The 19,530-nt window shown below is 37.4% G+C and overlaps 1 protein-coding gene across 2 annotated transcripts in view; it reads left to right on the top strand.

Moving 5' to 3' along the window:
- Positions 1–4,092: 4,092 nt before the first annotated feature.
- Positions 4,093–19,530, top strand: part of cplx2b (complexin 2b) — a 21,064-nt gene continuing 5,626 nt past the window's right edge. Inside the window, exons 1-2 of one of the 2 annotated variants that reach the window (XM_027003553.3) lie at positions 4,093–4,194; positions 13,821–13,974. In XM_027003553.3, the coding sequence (XP_026859354.1) occupies positions 13,944–13,974 (31 nt within the window). In that variant the 5' untranslated portion in view covers positions 4,093–4,194; positions 13,821–13,943. Of the gene's footprint in view, positions 4,195–4,221; positions 4,518–13,820; positions 13,975–19,530 lie in introns of those variants that run through there. The other variant, XM_081698962.1, reaches the window with a different exon arrangement.

Genomic DNA, 19,530 nt, shown 5'->3' with positions numbered 1-19,530 from the left:
ACCGACTCCTTTTTTTTTTTTTTTTAATCGCCGGTGGAGTTGTTGAGTTCTGAAGCAAAACAGTGTAAACCTTCATCACTTACAAAAAAAAAAACGGATTCCTGCAATGTCTTTGCCTCACTGCAGCTGAAAAGCTATCAGCCCTTTCACTACTCACAACAACCTCTTTCCCCAAAAGGCGATTCGTAAGATGACCTTGAGCTTGGGTTAATGAAGCCAAAACGATACTGCTGAATAACTAGCACATTACTGTGCTTCATTATATTTAGAACTGCATAGTTATACTGGATGATCGACAATAGCATTATGCTTTAGAACGCTGGCAGTAATTATAGCTAAACATAAACCTAAGGAGAATATGGGCTTGCAGGATAGAAATATAGAAATAAAAATATATAAACAGATGTAGTTTGCAAACATATACAATATGAATGGTTTGCAGTAAACCAATTGCTTTCTGTTGAAATGTTTATGTATAGAAAATATATAATGTCACAAATAAACTATTTCAGCTAACTTGCTTTACAGCTAAGGCCAGAGGTAATGTCTCATTTATGCAGAAGGTCTGATTTTGAACAAACTCAATACAATTAACTTCGGTGTGATTAATCACTTTAAACTGCATGTGATCTATAAGGCTACATTATTTAGAAAGAACTCAGTCTCTCTTACCTAGCTATATTAGAAACAGAAATCAGATGACCTTTTTGCAAAAAATCCAATGAGATGAAACAGTGCACTGGTTTTTAAAAGATAAGAAAACTCAGTAATTTACTGAACTGAAAACACACATCTCTGCAGAGGACTGTACAGCAGGAGCCTATTGGTGTACTATAAAAATGAGAGAAGCCACTTTGATCATTGGTTCCTTTCTGAGGATTAAAATGGAGAGTATATGTTTATGTCATACTAAGCCATAACCTTAGAAAGGCCATAAACCCTTAACAGATATAAAACAGATATCCCCCACCTTCCTGTCAGGCAGGCGATGGCTGCTCGAATGATGACACATCATCCATGAATCCACAATGCAAAGAGTGAAAAGAATCACAAGCCAAAAAGGAGCCCACAAGGGAGTTTCTGGATCTAAATAAAAGCCAAAAATTAAATCTATTTAATTATCTGGCAGAGTGTAAAAAAGTGTGCTGCATCAAAACTGAAATTCATTGGACATTTTCATAGACCAATTATTTGTGAGTGTGTTGCTTGCATCTAGTTTAATGTCTTTGGTCAATGCAGTTACTGCAATATGCTTAAGGACTACTGCAGTATACACAATGCAATTCACTCTGTTCTCTGACATTTTCTCCAGAGAGGCATTGTGATTGGGTTACCTCTGCCTGTCCATGGATGTCATGAATGAGGTTTTATTGTTCTTTTATTGTGGAGACAGGATAGAGTCGCATGCCAGCTGCTGTTCCTGGTTGGCAATATAAACCCTACTGGGAGTGCCTCCTCACCTAAAGCAAACATGAGACAAGACCAACATAATAACCAGCCATTGCTCTCAGTAGGATTCTCTCTTTAATAACAAAAGCCTGTTTCCTGAAATAATACAATGTGGATCACAGGCAAACATCGTTTACATACTGGACCCAAATTGCGATGCATTTACAGTCTGATTATCTTAGAGAAGTATCATGTGGAAACAGGTTTGTGACTATGACATTTATGATCTGAAGAATCACAGATAAAGCACAGTACTGAAAAGAAGCTTATACAATTAGCTTACACAAAGCTGGCATTACAGCATTTCTCCCCCATTCTGCCTTACTCTGCATTATTTATTATCTGATATTAATTCATCATGAGGATACATAAAAATATATGGTTTGATGTTGCAAGATGTATTTGGCACAAACCAGTATACAGGGTGTTTTCTGCATATTTTAGAATACTGTAAAGTTTTCATTGATATAAACAGCTCAGCTGCCAAGTAACACAAGAATGATACATCCATGCTAACCATGGTCAAATACATTGCAAACAATGCAATCACATTTAAACACATTTCCAAGGAACTTTGAAATGCTGAAATGTCTGATGGTGTCCTGTATAATGTTTGTTGCACACCAGTATTTGTTAGAGCAAACTGTAGTGCGTCATCAGCTGGTGATCAGATTCTTGTAATATTAAGTAACAGGAGGTATGAAGACTCCATAGATGGACTTGTGTTGCTGCGAGCACAGTCAAATCATTTGTAAAACAGTGATTTTCCATTCAGCAATTAGAAGAGAATTTTACAAGACTGGGTGGGTAAAATTGAAAAGCTGCTTTGAGAACAAGAAGCATTGTAATAAAAAATGGTTAATTTGTTCTCACTTACAGATTGATACTATGGTTTTATTCCCTAAACATAAAAGTCATACCTCAAACAGACTTATATGTGATATAACATCCATGACATGTGTCTCCTGATTAGTGTAGTAGTTTTCACATTTTTCATATTATAATTGTTTGCTTCTGTGGCTTTGCAGTAGCCTTTCACAGTTAAGATTGGGTAGCAGGCTCCTGGAGGAGGACTCATGTTAACACTGGTAGAGGGCCCCTGGAGGAGGACTCATGTTAAGACTGGTAGAGGGCCCCTGGAGGAGAACTCATGCACATGAATCATGCACATTTTAATTATTTTTTTTATTATTTTTGGCTTATACTGTAATTGAACCGTAGATCTGGTTACAGCTTTATATGCCTCAAATGCCAAATCTATTCTTAGGTAGTCTGGAAGAATCATATAAAATGTAGCTTAATTACTATTTGTTATATTATTTGTTCCAGGATGCATATATTTGCCAATAGAAATTATACTGTATGATAGATTTCTGGTATAACAAGGTGCATAGAAAGATGCATTAAAAAGTGTTGATGCATCCCTGTACAGAAAATGGGTTAATTCTTTGAGGTTGTGCATCACAATTAATTGCTCCAAATGTTCTAACACTGAAAAAGCATGTGTATTTCTCTGTTTTATCAAGCAATAGCAGCGATATATATATTAGCATGTATGGTTAATAATTTTGAATCAGATATGATTATATTCTTTGGGCTATATTATCTTAATAAACACTGCTTATAGGGCAGGCTGAGCAGCTGTCACTAGTGTTTGTCTGGACCTGGTGGATGGCGAGGTGATGACAGGCAAGCACAAGCCTTTCACGACGATGCTTCAAGACCTCCAGTAACCAAACCCACTCAATGACCTCCAGTAACCGAACCCACTCAATGACCTCCAGTAACCGAACCCACTCAATGACCTCCAGTAACCGAACTCACTCAATGGCCTCCATAACCGAACCCACTCAATGACCTCCAGTAATCGAACCCATTCAATGACCTCCAGTAACCGAACCCACTCAATGACCTCCAGTAACCGAACCCATTCAATGACCTCCAGTAACCGAACCCACTCAATGACCTCCATAACCGAACCCACTCAATGACCTCCAGTAACCAAACCCACTCAATGACCTCCAGTAACCGAACGCACTCAATGACCTCCAGTAACCGAACCTGAACCCACTCAAAGCAAACTGAAGGGACTGAATGCGTGTAATGCTGAGCTGCAGACAGATGATGCCACTAGATGAAAGCTTAATTCATGTTGTTGTTGCACTTTATTTCAGCGCCTTTTCTGTCCTGTAAAGGGAAACATGATCTTGGTTCTGTATTTAATTAATGATAGACAAAGTTATAACAAGCTGCTCAAAACTTTCATTAGGCCTACTTATTTTATTTTGTATTGTTTTCACTATAGTTAATATGTATAGGAGAAAAATGAGTGATACTATTACCTGTAGAATACAGTATAAAATGATACTGGATTAGGATTAGGCATTATATGATATATTCTAGCAGGTTTTACAACTGTGTACACTCACAGAGGAAACTATATGGCATCTCTTCATTAATCATCAATTACTTTGTTGTGTTTTTGAATAGATTTTTGGGAGTATTTTGCATAAAAAGAAAATATACATACAGCTACATATGGCCAGTTATTTATAGCAGCTTTCTAAAGAATTAAATGATAAGGAGTGCGGGTAGAGACGGTGGGGGTGTGGGGGGGGTTTGGTGGCGGCAGTAGCGAGGAGCCGTAGAGGGAGGGTTTGAAAAGAAACCGAGCACCAGAGCCGACGCTGAATTCAAACGAGTAAGGACTACAGAGCCGTCACCTCGCTCTCTCAAACAGCGGAGGTTTGTAACCGTTCGATCATCGCATGCTCTTTTCATCTTCAGTAGAATAGACCTCAGCGAGAGATTTGCACTGAATGCCGTTAACGTCATTACCGCATGTTGCTGGTGAATGATACAATGGTGCACACTGTATCATGGGCGTGCAGAGTAAGGCGTGATCGGCCAATTTCAGCTCCATGTTACAAGGGAAAAAATCCAAGTAAATGTGACTAGCCAGGTGAACGTGGTTTTATCCGTAAGCTCACATATGTGTTTTAAGATGGGAGGTAGAAGCTGATGTCCGTGACGGGCAGAAATCTCGGAAGAGCGAACTGAACAGGCAGGTACAGATGGTTTGTTGATTTCATTGTATAGGCTACCGGTTAAACGTTAGTGTCATAAAACAGAAACTGTAAACACCTTCTCGCCATACTGTGGTATGCTCTAGTTCCACCCTTAACATCCTTATGATTTCTGTCTTACATTTATGTGCATCTTTTGCGCACCACATCTCAATAATTTATTGAAGCAGCATTGATCTTCCCTGATGCTTTATATTGAGATGTGTGTGTGTGTGTGTGTGTGTGTGTGTGTGTGTGTGTGTGTGTATTCTGTAATATAACTCTTATGAATGAGTTATATTACAGTGTGTACAGTCTGTGTGTGTGTGTAATAATCAATACAATTTAGCAGAAACTACCTTTAAAGTTAAAAAAAAAATTTGTGGTTTTGTCTAAAAATTGTTACAATATGAACAAATCAGTTAACTTTGGAGAAAGATCCTCAAAAATCAAATTAATATACTTCAACAAATATACTACATACACCACTCATGGTGACAATAAAAAAAATTCAACCACACAGTAAATAAATAGGGCAAAAACGCACAGAGTGGTTAAACAGACAATAACACGTCATTTCCCAGCGTGGCAGTGACACTAGTTTTCAACTGGACTCATGACAGACACCACAAATGCACCACCAGTACCTGAGGCCAAAGATAAATCACTACATCCTCATACCATTCCTCATATGCTTCCTTGAGGATGCTGTCCAAGCTGTAACTGTGCCAGAAAAATATGCTGTAATCTGTAATTAGAGCGGGCTATGCCGTGACATACACTCATGCGTGTCCACCCCATGAAGGTTAGCAAGGACATACAGAGCATTCACATTAATCAAACGATAAGTGGACACACAGTGATTAACACTCAAATCATAAAAATGCATCTGCCCAATTAAGCCAGGAAAAAAGACGCAGATAAGAAAATGTTAAAAATACATTTTAAAAATGCAGTGTGTGGACCTACATCTGTGAGGGATACTTTGATCAACCATTTGAAAGCACCAAGTCTAATACTAATACCTAAGAATAAGTTGAGAACCAAAATCATGCACTGACTGTATTTCTCCTCACCAATGCTTTATTTTATGCAGGAATAGACCAAAATAGCTGAATTTGTCACTCTTTAGCCTTCACAGATGTGGTTTGTAAGCCAACAAACTACTGCTTGGGTAAAGGTACAGTATACAGTTCTTACATTTTTATGCTGGTCCGTACATCAAAATAATTCTAGCACTGCTCAATACATTTCCAGCCTAACAAGATATCACACAAATCTGGGCCAAGACTCAAAGATTAGATTTATCACCGTGAGAGAGAAGCATGTTAAGACCATGACACTAGAGATGTGTGCAGGGGAATGGCAGGCTGGAAGCCTTCTCTCTGTCTTACAGATGCAAGGACATCAGCAGAGGCCTAGGAGCTGGCAGAGAAATCGAGTGCTAAATTATTCAGATCAGTACAAACAAAACAAAACAAAAAAACCCTACCGAAATGCAACATGAGATTTTTAAGTTTTACATTTTTTGGGAGGCCATGATGGCATTAGAATAGACATAGAAACTCATTAAACTTTCCAGTCTGGTAGACTGCAGGAGAAAGCTAGCAAGGCAGCGAAGGACCTTAACGAAACTCACCAGGTATGGCAGTTCCAGGTCAGCAAGACCACTTTTGTGTTCTTTGTGGTGTATGCAGTTCTCTTTTTACTGCTAGGATACTGCAGATTAGAGCATTTGGTGATTTAGAGTTTGATGCTTTTTTTTGCCTGAAGGCTTTCACTGTACTTCATTACCTGGTCAGTACAAATCTAAAAAAAAAAACTGCAATAGACAGATACATTGGCCATGACATTATTTTCAACAAGTTGTCATGATGGGTACCTCTGAGGGTCCCACAATATGTTCTCTGTGCACAAGAAGTGAACTTGATTCTAGAAAGATTTTTAAACACTAATGCCATTGACACCATCTCTGTGGACAGTAGGGAGACAGTAGGGAAGTTGGCTCTAATTGAAAAGTCTTTTAATCTAGCAAAATGTAGCAGACATAATGCTCTTTTGGGCTGCCTGCTCATGGCAAGCATCTATAATAAGAGCTTATCTACCTCCCTCACACTCTTCCTTCTTCTAAGTGGCTAGCTCCTGGGCTGACACACATGGATGCAGAGTACCCTTCAAAATATTAAAGATTCTCGAGCAAGCCAACAGTCGAAAAAATAGAAGGGTCATCAGTTAGAAGTTTTGGAAATCAAAACCGCTGTTTATGTGATCGGGAAATATTTGTTTTTTCATGACTTAAGTTGTTCATTTGAAATGAAAAAAACGAAATGATTTAATCCTGAATTTTATTCCTAAATTTCCGACTCAAAGGTTTAGTTTTGCTTACTATTTTGATTTTGCCTGTGTCAAATAAACACTTCCTGTGGGCAGTGGTAGCACAGTGTTTAAGATACGTGCCTTGTTGTCTCTCTGTTTGGACAATCTGAAAGGGTGAATGACTTTAGAGCAGTAGAGACTGTGAATAACCTTAGAATGCATCAAGTTCTTAAGTTTGACAAATGAAACTTTTTTTTGGCAGTTTTAGTCATCTATAGTTCATTTGTAACAAAATATACTAGTTTTGATTAAATGTCCTGTATCTGCAGATATATATCTACTTTATTTACTTGTCATATCAAGTGCATAAACCTTTGTATGAAACTGACGAGCTGATTAAGCAGTGAAGTGAGCACATGACAGATATAGTGCATTATGACAGAGGCTAATTGGCCCCCACAGGAGAATGGGGTGCCCATGACCTTCTATGCTATCAGCACACACTGATATATTTTGACACTTACTTAGCAGGAAGTCAGTAAAATTGAATGCATAACACCCACCTCCACCCCCCACCCCCCAAGTAAGTGTCTGCAACTGCTCTCACTCTGCAGTAGGTATATTATTCATATGTTGGCCTAAGAATTTGACAGTAAAATGTCAGAGAATGGCATCAAACAGCCAGTTTCATGCGCCTGGTGACATGCTGTACTGAGACCTGGAATAATTCAGCACTGGGAAAAATAAGTAGCCCCAACATAGGGACTGTTTTTGTTAAACAAGATTAAGAACCTTTAGAAGAAAATGAAGTTGAAGATAAGTACAGATGTCCATTCTGAGAGAACTGACCCAGGAGACTGGTGAATGTAGGTGGGTTGAAGTAGTGATCGGTATAGAAGAGACCATGTGCTGGATTCTCCAAGGCCACTCTTTTTGCCTCACTAGGTCTCATCATTCTGTCCTGGCAGCTATTTTACACCAGAAGTTTTTGCCCTGGTAACAACTCTTCACACCTGATTCTATAATGACACTTCATTTGCCCTAGCCAATTTATTAAGTATGCTCTGGTGAGACCTAAAAGAATACATAAAATATATGCTCAGTTATATTTTATGCAGCCCTTTAGTGTATTTTTTAATTACTCTGAAAGAGATAAAGGCACTCTTTGAATGCTCAGAACAATAGAGTCCATGCTTCACTATCGTTCCGTAAATGCGTTTTAAAGTCAAAGAAAATGTAATTGTCACAATACTGTGAAAAGCTGAGAAATGCCATCCACACACCGTACCATGAGGAACACCGTCACTCATCACAAAACACGTGAATTATTGTTCAGTCAAGCGTGAAAGTTAATTAATGACACAGTGGGCATGGGCGAAGAGTTCGGTAACCTCCTGAGACCCAGTGCACAGTAAAGTCAAATTACAAAATCTCCTCACATGAGGATGCAGTGTCTCCTAAAATCAAATCACATGGTACACTGTATTGTTCCAGATATAGTCCAAGAACATCTCAAGACTTAGATGTTCTAGTCTTGCAAATTTCACAAGAACATATGCCCACCTTCTGTTTACTTGTACTTTAGACAGATTATACTGATCTTACAAAATTTGTTAAGACAGGTTTTAGATACCTTTTTGTAGTACTTTCATGTCACATGCAATATAATTATGTAATATAATTATGAGATTTAAATCTTGTATTCAGGTGCAGCATTTTTTTGTTTGTTTGTTTGTTTTTGTGTGGCTCTGTTGTTAAAATATAATTGAGGCTGAGTAAAGACAGACCCATCTTTCTCCCATGTGTGATTGGCTGCATGTCCCATATTGAATCTTATCATCAGTGGTGCTTTGCTGTCAGAATAACTTTGTAAACCAAGCAGAGCAGAACAGAGTTTAACCTAATTACCCTTCATGGCCTGACTTCCAACATCTCTACATGTGGCTCACAGTTATTTCTGCATATGGGACGTTCCTCGGTTTCCTTATCTCTGAAGCCAAACCTTCCTGTAGAAACAAGTCAGTTAACTTGAAATAAAGTGATTGAATAGTGATACAAACTATTCACATTATACATTATGCATACATAGTAATATTACTATGTATATATTTTTTGTTATGTATGCATAACAAACCAAGTATGCAAGTCACGTGGAACAGAAACTGGAAGCATAAATGCTGTATTCTTCACTGTAATACTTCAGCAAGATTTCCACCTTTAGTCTATACAGTTTTGTATGCCAAGTATCCACTGGAATTTTCTTCTGTAATAACAAACACTTTTTTTATGGTAAAAGAAATAAAGTACTTAGAACAACAAACGGATCTGAAATGTTATACATTATGTCTAACTAATTTCAATATGCATGGATAACTAGAGATTGTAGATTTACGTCATCCACAAAATATTGTTCTTTTAATTAGATTAATCTCCAACCTGAACTGGCAATTATGTTCCACAATCAGTGAAATGTTACAATATGGTACTATCTGTGAAACAGGTTATTTAGAGAAAGAACAATAATTTCTATAAACAAATATTTCAAAGAAATGTCATCCATTGTTGTCATTCACCCAACATAAAATTACACCTTTGAACACTTTTCACTAATTCATTATGATAAAAAAATAAGAGGGAAAAGCCTAAAATGGCATCTGTAAGAGCTTTGTGTTCAATTTGACAATTTAATGCCTAATGGAAAATGCATTAAAAAACTAAGTGCATTAATTGTAGTGCATTAAATTAAGCAGTTTGACACCCATTATATCTGCTTTGATGTGAATAGAAAACTAGAAAATGACAAAAGTGTAAAAAGGAATCTCTTTAGAATTTGGACATATCCATTTTATCTTGCAATTACAGTGTGTTTCCAAGCATTTGTTTCATTTCCCACTGTCTTGGGTAATAGGCTATAATGACAAAGAAAGCCATGTACTGTTAGAGATGTATTTTATGACTGCAAGCAAGGGACAATGGTGGTGTGTATAAGAATCTTAACATGGGATAGAGGGGAACAGCAGTTTTGTTGCAGTCTGAGTTTTTGGGGGAAAAATGAATGAAACCACACCTTCTTACCATCTAGCAAGACCTGCTATAATCCATGATTATCCAACCACAAGAGTATGTAAGATTTGATTTTGCAAAATGCACTGAAAAGGAAAGATTCAGTGGAATTCTAGATGGTTGTGAATACTGTTTGCTTTAACAGTGCCCTATATATTTGTTATTTCATCCATTTTTCATATAATTTTGTTTTATATTCAGATTTGAATGTATTAATTATTCAAATGTAAAAAACATAAAATTGTTAAAATATACATAATCTGGTGTATTATGTGCAGCAGAGGCTCATTGCCTTTTCCACAGAGTTAATTGCTATGGAGCAAGAATAATGAGTCTAGACCCTGACTGGAGACTGAATTTTTCCTCAAGGCTTTGTTACTGTTTTTTTGCATCATGCGTTCTTTGTATATAAGCATCCGTGGGGTCAAGCGGCTGTTTGTATGTTGAACTGTAGTCCTGACAGCTGCTTGGCACTAAGAAAATTCACCCTTATCTGCTGATTTTCTACCACCTGGTCCTACTTGTCAAAATCATTAAAGTGTAGCTGAAAAGGATGGTTACAATAGGATTAAGGGATGCAGCCAGTGATCATGCATGTCTCTCTTAAACATATGTCCTTATGTCCTTGAAAGACTGAAGAGGTTCCCATCCTCAGTGGTATTACCCAGCAGATACGACAAAATGGCAAACGCATGCATATCATTTACTCTGTGCTACAATCGGTCAGTCCTATGTGCCTCCATGTGCAGATCAGTATGCCTGGGAAAACACACTGGGAAGAAATCCACAGTCCCCCTATAAATAAATAATCTGTTCTCAGATTAGAACATGTCTAGATGTGGAGGCAAGATCAGGCTTTTAGAATCATATGTTCAAATTAGAGGCACTGCTGCATAGACAAGCTCCTTTTTTTACCATCATGACAGAGAAAGCAATGCTGCAAGCCAGCAGAACAGATATCAGTACTCCTATATAGACCTTGCATTGTGAGATTTACTAATTCAGTAAATGGAACAAGTAAACTAATGTAATTGTGTCCAGAGATTTCAAAGTTCAAGTTCAAAGTTCAAAGTTCAAAGAGGTTTTATTGTCATTTCAGCTATATAGAAGTACACAACAAAAACGAGACAATGTTCCTCCAGGACCATGGTGCAACACAAAACAACAGTGCCACAGACAACATGCTACACAAGTGCAAAATGTCCAATATAATGCAAAATGTCATTAAACAAACATTAAATAATAAATACAGGACAGGATAAATACAAATCTTCATGATTTAACTTATGTTAAAGACTTGTGTTCATCATCCCTTTTGAGCGCTATAAGCATAATGAGTGCTGGAAAAAGTAAAAAATAATAACAATGTTTGAATATATCTACTATTAGTAGACTATTCTTTTTATCTGCTGATTTGTATTGTGAAATCAAATGCCCTGGAGTGAAGTACTGCAGTGGGGTAGTTTGCCACTGAAATGGAGGTTATGTAATGACCACTAATAGCTGCAGGAAGGGAAAAAGCCACTTTAGTGCTGCTAAACAAACAAAACCTTCCTAAGGCTGTATTCCCCCTCGGTTTTACATTAAAACATGCTTGAGGTACAGCACTTTTCAAAAATCAGAGAGAGGAAGGGGCACACAAACCAACAAGCTAACTAAGAAATACATATTTGGCAAAATGGGCTAATATACAATCAGCTTCTTTTTACCATGCAGTTTTATTCTGATGGAGTGACACTATTGTCATTATGCTAGCCTAATTCTAAAAACACACCACCAAATAAAGATGTTTGAAAGTTTTATAAAGTGGTTCGTTTTCAATCTTGTTTAAACATCGCAGTAATGCTGTTTAAATATCTCACTATACATGTATAAATTTGCCCACAAGTTCCCCTCTTAAAAAGAAAAGAAGGGGAAAAAAATGATTCACTACCAATTCTTTGAAAGCTGACTATGTGTAGTGTTCACTGTGTTAATGCAATTCATGGAAATATGCTCTGTTCCCAGCCATTCTTTGACTGCAGAAAGACTTCAATAACTGCAGCTTTTAGAACAGGCCACCTTTGAAATGCAGCAAAATGTCACAAATTCTCTACTGAGACCTTGTGTGTTTACATGTGTCAGTAGGTGAATTTCAGTTTGGATCATATGTTTGGTTACATTTATATTGACTGTGACCTTAGTTGGACTATGACCATTGGATCACACTGACTTGTGATCATATTTTAGTCAGACTAAATGTTTTTAGCTATGCTTATATCAGAGTATTGGACCATTGGTGTCCACTGAGTTATCAGTTTATTAGGTACACTTACTATGTAATTGTAACTATTGTCTACAGCTCCATTGTTGTACTTATTGTCTACCTACAGTCTTTGGTGATTTCCGAATATTCAGACGTCTTTTTCATGAATAACCTGCTTCTTTTTAGGATGAGTGATGTATGAATATTTTGTGTGTGTCCATATAGACGTTTATGCTGGGTTTTGCATATTTATTTGCAAGAGCATTTATAGTATAAAGATATATTGAAAGCATCCGGCAAGAACCTGCGCTTTGGCCAATCATAAAAGAGGCCAGTAAAGCTTGCCATTACATCCATACAAGACTCCAATACAGTCAGTCCACAGATTTCAGAGGACAACAGTGTTGCCAGCAAAACTGCATTCCATCTTAGAACTGACAGTCCACAGCTCCAGCTGTAGGAAAGGCATGCTTAATAAATTGATCGTTCTTTGCAGTTTTTTATTAAATCTGCCATTGCACAATGCTTCTACACAATGTGCTGAGAAAGGCATATAATGACATAATGTAATGTACCCAGCCCAAAAACTGAGTGAGCTGTAAAGTGTTTGAAATCGGTCAGACTGTACACCGTCAGCACATGCTAATTTCTAAGACCATGCCTAAACAAAATTGTTGTAAAATATATGGTTGCATCTGAGGTGAATGTCCTGACGCAATGTCCAGTTTTATGTTTTGACCTCCTGTGTACTAAGCGTACAGTTCGTGGTGTTGATATGTTCATTTCTTATATGTAACGAATTACATAAGTGGGTAAATACTTTACGTGTACAATTACTACCATTTGTTTTCAGCCGTGACAAACTTCCCAGAAGAATTACTTCCTGCAGTTGCCTTTTCCAAAACACGCCATGCTGCTAGGGAAACCAAGGCGGAGGCAAGGTGTGCAGGAGTGACACCTTTGGCTTGTTTAATAAGCTTAATGATAAATGGTGTGCTAAGCATACTAAAGGCAAATATAATGGAAGGGATTTCCATCAAAATACTATACATAGAAACCTAGCAATGTTCTATCCATTTACACTGAAGTCCATTCACTTTAACACTGAAAGGTCATGTATGATTTTTCCAAAGTGCAATAACCTGTTGCTCTAAGCTCCTTTTAACATACTGTAGCCATAAGAAATGCATTTTGTATATTAACTAGTAATTCTGATATATGCCATGTTAGCTTTGTTATCTTGAACTTTAAGAAAGATTTAATAGTTAAAAGACTTAGAAATATTAATTCATGCACTTTCTTTCAGTAAGACAGCTATTTCATACCCTGATCTCAAGCAGAATTCAGAGAAATTGCTGGATTTCATCTTATATCTTACAAATTTGCAATCATTTTTGTTCAGATTTTCATGAACAAATATGTTACCTGATTCTGACTTGGAACTGCCTACTACTGAAGAGTGTCATAATTTGTGCTGCAGTGGTCACATATCTCTTGCTATAGTCAGGCACAGTCACTTCAGTAGTCAATGTCTTAATGAACATTTCATATATTTTAGTCCTCAGTTCCTGCATAATAACCTACATGACACTGTAATAATTAAAATAATAGCTCATTTAAAACCCCCATTTAAGATCATCACGTACCAGCTCCTTAACATTTCTTTCTTTTTTCCCCAACAGACATAAAAGCTTCATCATCAAGCACAGAGTACACACTCTGGAGGACTGACACAATAGGAACTACCAATAGACTACATGCACCATTCTCTGTAGCTGGAAGAACAACAGATATAATAGTGCATCATGGATTTTGTAATGAAGCAAGCATTGGGAGGTAAGTGAAAGATATTAACCTCTGTGTCATCAAATTATATCTAGTATAATGTGAGCTTAGAGATGTACATTTTAGCAAAGAGATTTTATTGTTTTCATTAATTCAAGATCAGACCAAAAGCCCATTTCCAGATTTTGCTGTACAGCAAAGAGATCAAGGCCCTTAATTAACACCAGGATGGATCTTAAGGTCATGTTAATACACAGGTTTGCACATACACTCCAATTGAGTAGCAGAATATCCGGTAATTGTATTTCTAAAGAGACTGTTATTTTTACTATTGTTGGAGCGTGTAATTTCATTTATGTATGACTGCTAGATTTTCTGATTTAATAGATTAGATTTTGTTCAAAGGTCCGTGAGTCCTCAAATAAATTTTTTCAGTTTGTTTTCATCAGCGGAATGACTACAGCTAATGTTTCACCCTCCTGCCACCCTTACATTAGCCAGATGTTGCAGGCTATTCAGAGCTATTGTGACCTCATGATAGCTGCCTGTGTACTGTGATGTGCTGTGCTACAGAAATCTTTTAACCTGAATTACAGCTATAAGTCTTTTTACATGGTTATCAGGCAATCTTTTAGCCTTTAAATGTTTAACTTCTAAAAAGGTTTTTCACCAACTAATGTGTACATACCTTGCATCAGTAGTGATCCAGTAGTTGAACATAAGTTGGTCTACAAGCAAATTTCATTGCCAGTAACAAAATGTTAAAATAAATCTTGATATTTTGATATTTTGTCAGAAATTCATAAATAACAGAAATTGATACAGTCTGAAATACAGACTGTGGTTCATAACTATTTCATTACAATAAATAGTTTTACAGATTGGCTTTTGATATTGGTAAATAGTTCAAAACAAAAAAGATTGAGGAACACTAGGAATAAGGGGGCTTAATTAGAAAACAATAAATGAGGTGAGGAGAGATACATGCAGGTTTAAACAGAAGTGTAGAAATACATCCCACAAATTTGTTCAAGATCTGTCTACATGCCCTCTGCTGGTGTCCCCCTGCATTCATGCCAAAGCACCAGTTCAGTGTTGCTTAGGTAGTATGAGCAGGGTCATTATAATGCTTAAAGTACACCTCTGTCACAGTTTCTCTATAACAGTGGGCAGCATGCTGTCTTTAAGAATCTGGGGTTGCTGCATTTGGTCAGGTCTAGGTTCAGCAATGTTATGTGCCCAAAGCATGAGGTCAGCTGACTACCTGAATATACTGTACGACCAGGTTATTCCATCAATGAATTTTTTCTTCCCTGTTGGCACGGGCATATTCCAAGATGACAATGCCAGGATTCATCAGACTCAAATTGTGAAAGAGTGGTTCAGGGAGCATGAGACATCATTTTCACACATGGATTGGCCACCACAGAGTCCAGACCTGAACCCCATTGAGAATCTTTGGGATGTGCTGGAGAACAATTTGCGCAGTGGTCCAAATCTCTCATCATCAGTACAAGATCTTGGGGAAAAATTAATGCAACTCAGTTTCTCTATAACAGTGGGCAGCATGCTGTCTTCAAGAACACAGCTGTATTTCTGCCTTATCCATGAACATTTAAGTTCTTGCTAGTGCCCTGAGATCTGTCAGAGAGCCAAAGAGAAATGGTTCTATAAAAAGTTGCTACCCATGACATGCTTTACAATAATAGGGTATCTTTTGGGTGGTATGGCTGCCAAAGTGGCACTATGATGTTTTATATGTAGTAGCACAGTAATAGCACAGTAGTATCATATTAGCACAGTAAGGGAGTTTAATTTGTTTAACCCATGTTGCCAACTATAAACTTGTAATATCTTTAAGATAAGAGTTAAGAATGGCCCTGTGGCATTTTTCATTTAAATACACTTGGATTTTTTTCAAATCTAAAACAAAATCTTAATAAATATATACATAATAGCAATGAGTGTTCCTCCATGCCCCAATGCACTGTGAAAGCTTGTATTGAAACTTCACCCAAACAGTTTATTCTTATATAATATATAGCCTTTGTGACCACATATTAATGTGTTTTTAGAAAAATGTGTATACAATTGTGTTTAGCTTTGTAATGGTAGAGATGCAAGATTTATCTATGAAGGTCATCCATTATTAAAAACATTTCTACTCAGCAAACTTCTAGATATTTTATTATTCACAAGTAAGTATAAAGCATTACATCAGCTCCGTTTTCCTAAGTCTGTCTTCAGGCTTGTTTAACAAACTGTTAAAAATACTTAAACACAATTAGATGTGAAATTGTTTATTGATTTTTTTTTTTACAAAATGTAGGCTAAAACAGTAATACATGGGTTTTTAAAGTGTGATCTAACTGTGAGCTCCTGTAATATTTGACATAGAATGGCTGAAGTAAAAAGATCACTGTAACATTGACCTAAGATGTGTATAAAACTGTGCCCTATTCACTATCCTCTACTTGTGAAAATCTGGATCACTACATAGAGCCCTATTATAGAATTTGTCAAGATAGTGAACAGTTTCAAACATCATGTTGTGTGTTAGCTCATTACTGTGCGACAGACGATTGCATCACATAAACAATCTGAACATCATGCCACATTGTAGCAAGTCTGACAACATGCCAGACAGCATATTCATTTCACCATGTCTTTATCAGCCACTGAGGTAATGTAATATATCAAACTGCCCAGTAGCTAACTGGCTAGCTAGTTTGTAAAAAGCGATTTTTATCACAAAATTATTTTATCTGAGAACTATGAAATCTAGTTAACTAGATTTCATTTATACACTACTTATTGCGGTGCATTGTGGGATTGTTATAGTGCATTGAATATCCAACAGTATGCTATTGGACACCACTACAAGATGGCGGAACCCCAAGGTTTTGGACACATCTTTACTGTTTCATAATCCAAGACCTTTTCTATAGACACTTGGTGCAGTAGTGGCACTAAGTGACCTATTTTATTACTGCTTTTATCCAAGAACACTAAGAACCTAATTAACATGTTAATTTAGGAAAGCCTTGCGATTTGCATATCAACAAGAATTAGGGGTTTTCTATGATATATGAATATAGCTCCAACCAACCCTGCATTATAATCATAGGATTTGGTCACCCATCCATCACCAGAGTCTTATTCCCATAATGCTTTGATGTAAAGGCATGCAGAATCTGATAAAGAAGGAAATCTCCTCTTTTGTTATGCTAACTAATCTTTACATGGCTTTAAAATTGACTGAAATAAATGGGCCACATATCTTCTGTATGCAGTTACACTGATTCTGAAGAAGACTCTATAGCACACCTAAAAAGCTTTTTCTTGAAATTTGTGGTTACTATTGAAACATTATTGTAGCAAATGAATAGAATCTGTATTAAAAAGCCAGTCCAGGGACTCTGAATTTAGAGGTCAGACTTTTCTGTACTATTCAACCATACCATTCAGATATGAATGAGGCAGTGAGATCAACGACCTTGACATGATGTGGAATGTCAAAAAAAAAGCTTGGGCATACAAATCCATTTAGTGGAAAAGAGGACCATTGAGCCTGCTAGTTAATTATCTATTATGAAGCTCCAGGGGGGTGGGGGATAGGGGTGGCCTTTGCCCACGGTTTTGAATGACCTTCTACCACTACCAATCCTCTTGTGGCTGTGGAGGCACCTGCCTACAACTAGACCTCATTTGAATGCTAATCTGTTAACCCAAGGTGTCCAAGGCACAGATTCATTTACCAGTTAAAGTACCCACTGGCAGTTCTTTGCTCCTGAATGTCCTTAGAGGCATGTAGACATAGTTCATCAGTATTGAGGACACAACATTTACATTCAGGTCAGGGTATAAATACACAGCTTGGCCAAAAAAAAAAGGTCACCACCTGGATTTAACTAAGTAAATAGGTAAGAGCCTCCCAATGGATAATTACTGCATGGGTGATTATGTTTCAGCTGGCAACAAGTTATTTAACCCTAACTGATGCAGTGATTAGCTTCTCATTTGTTAAACAACCATGTCGAAAGACACATCCTGTGGTTGTGGAAAAGACGTTAATCGGTTACAGAAGGGTCAGATTATTGGCATGCATCAAGCAGAGAAAACATCTAAGGAGATTACGGAAACTACTAAAATCGGGTTAAGAACTGTCCAACACGTTATTAAAAAGTGGAAGGACAGTGGGGAAACATCATCTTCGAGGAAGGAATGTGGTCAGAAAAAAATCTTGAATGATCGTGATTGGCGATCACTTAAACGTGGTGAAATCAAATAGTAGAAAAACAACAGTAGAACTCCAGGATATGTTTAATAGTGAAAGTAAGAGCGTTTCCACATGCACAATGTGAAGGGAACTCAAGGGATTGGGACTAAACAGCTGTGTAGCCTTAAGAAAACTACTTGTCATTGAGGCTAACCAGCAAAAACGGCTTCAATTTGCTAGGGAGCATAAAGATTGGACTCTGGAGCAATGAAAGAAGGTCATGTGGTCTGATGAGTCCAGATTTACCCTGTTCCAGAGTGATGGGCAGATCAAGGTAAGAAGAGAGGCGGCTGAAGTGATGCACCCATCATGCCTACTGTACAAGCCTGTGGGGACAATGCTATGATCTGGGGTTGCTGCAGTTGGTCAGGTCTAGGTTCAGCGACGTTATGTGCCCAAAGAATGAGGTCAGCTGACTACCTGAATATACTGAACGACCAGGTTATTCCATCAATGGATTTTTTCTTCTCTGATGGCACAGGCATATTCCAAGATGACAATGCCAGGATTCATCAGGCTCAAATTGTGAAAGAGTGGTTCAGGGAGCATGAGACATCATTTTCACACATGGATTGGCCACCACAGAGTCCAGACCTGAACCCCATTGAGAATCTTTGGGATGTGCTGGAGAACAATTTGCGTAGTGGTCCAAATCTCTCATCATCAATACAAGATCTTGGGGGAAAATGAATGCAACTCTTGACAGAAATAAATGTTGTGACATTTCAGAAGCTTGTGGAAACAATGCCACAGCGAATGTGTGCCAGAATCAAAGCTAAAGGCGGTCCACGGAAATATTAGAGTGTGTGACCTTTTTTTTTTTGGCCAGGCAGTGTATATTCCTGTATGTATATATTATATACTCTATATATAATAATATATATTCAAATGTCAATGGCCCCTCAGTTAGTACTTTTTCTTGTAAGTGTAGCAGTGCAAAATGCTTTTTTAATCATGTCCACGGCTAGCTAGCAACTGATGATTGAGGAAAATGTTATTTAATGCATTATGTTACATGATGTAATATTTTAGGGTTGCACAAGTAGGTTAACTTACATTTCAAACAACATGGCCAAATGTTACTGTATTTTTATAATTTTTATTCAGCAGGGTGCCATATAAAACAATCTAAATTAAACACTGGATGTCATCAGATTTTGCTGAATACTGATAAAACATCAGTCCTGCTGGTAGGGTCTAGGGCTGCTCAGGCTAAGGTCCTTCTTCACCTGGATGGCTTTACAGTGACACTCTCTGTACATATCTCTGTCCTTCAACAACTTCATTGGCTTTCAGTTACATGTAGCCAATTCAAAATACTAACACTA

This window comes from Electrophorus electricus, chromosome 16 (genome assembly GCF_041902795.1).
Source record: "Electrophorus electricus isolate QZ-2024a chromosome 16, ASM4190279v1, whole genome shotgun sequence".
Classification (NCBI taxonomy): domain Eukaryota; kingdom Metazoa; phylum Chordata; class Actinopteri; order Gymnotiformes; family Gymnotidae; genus Electrophorus; species Electrophorus electricus.
Note: the sequence above shows the minus strand (reverse complement) of the source record. Positions and strands in the feature narration are given on the sequence as shown.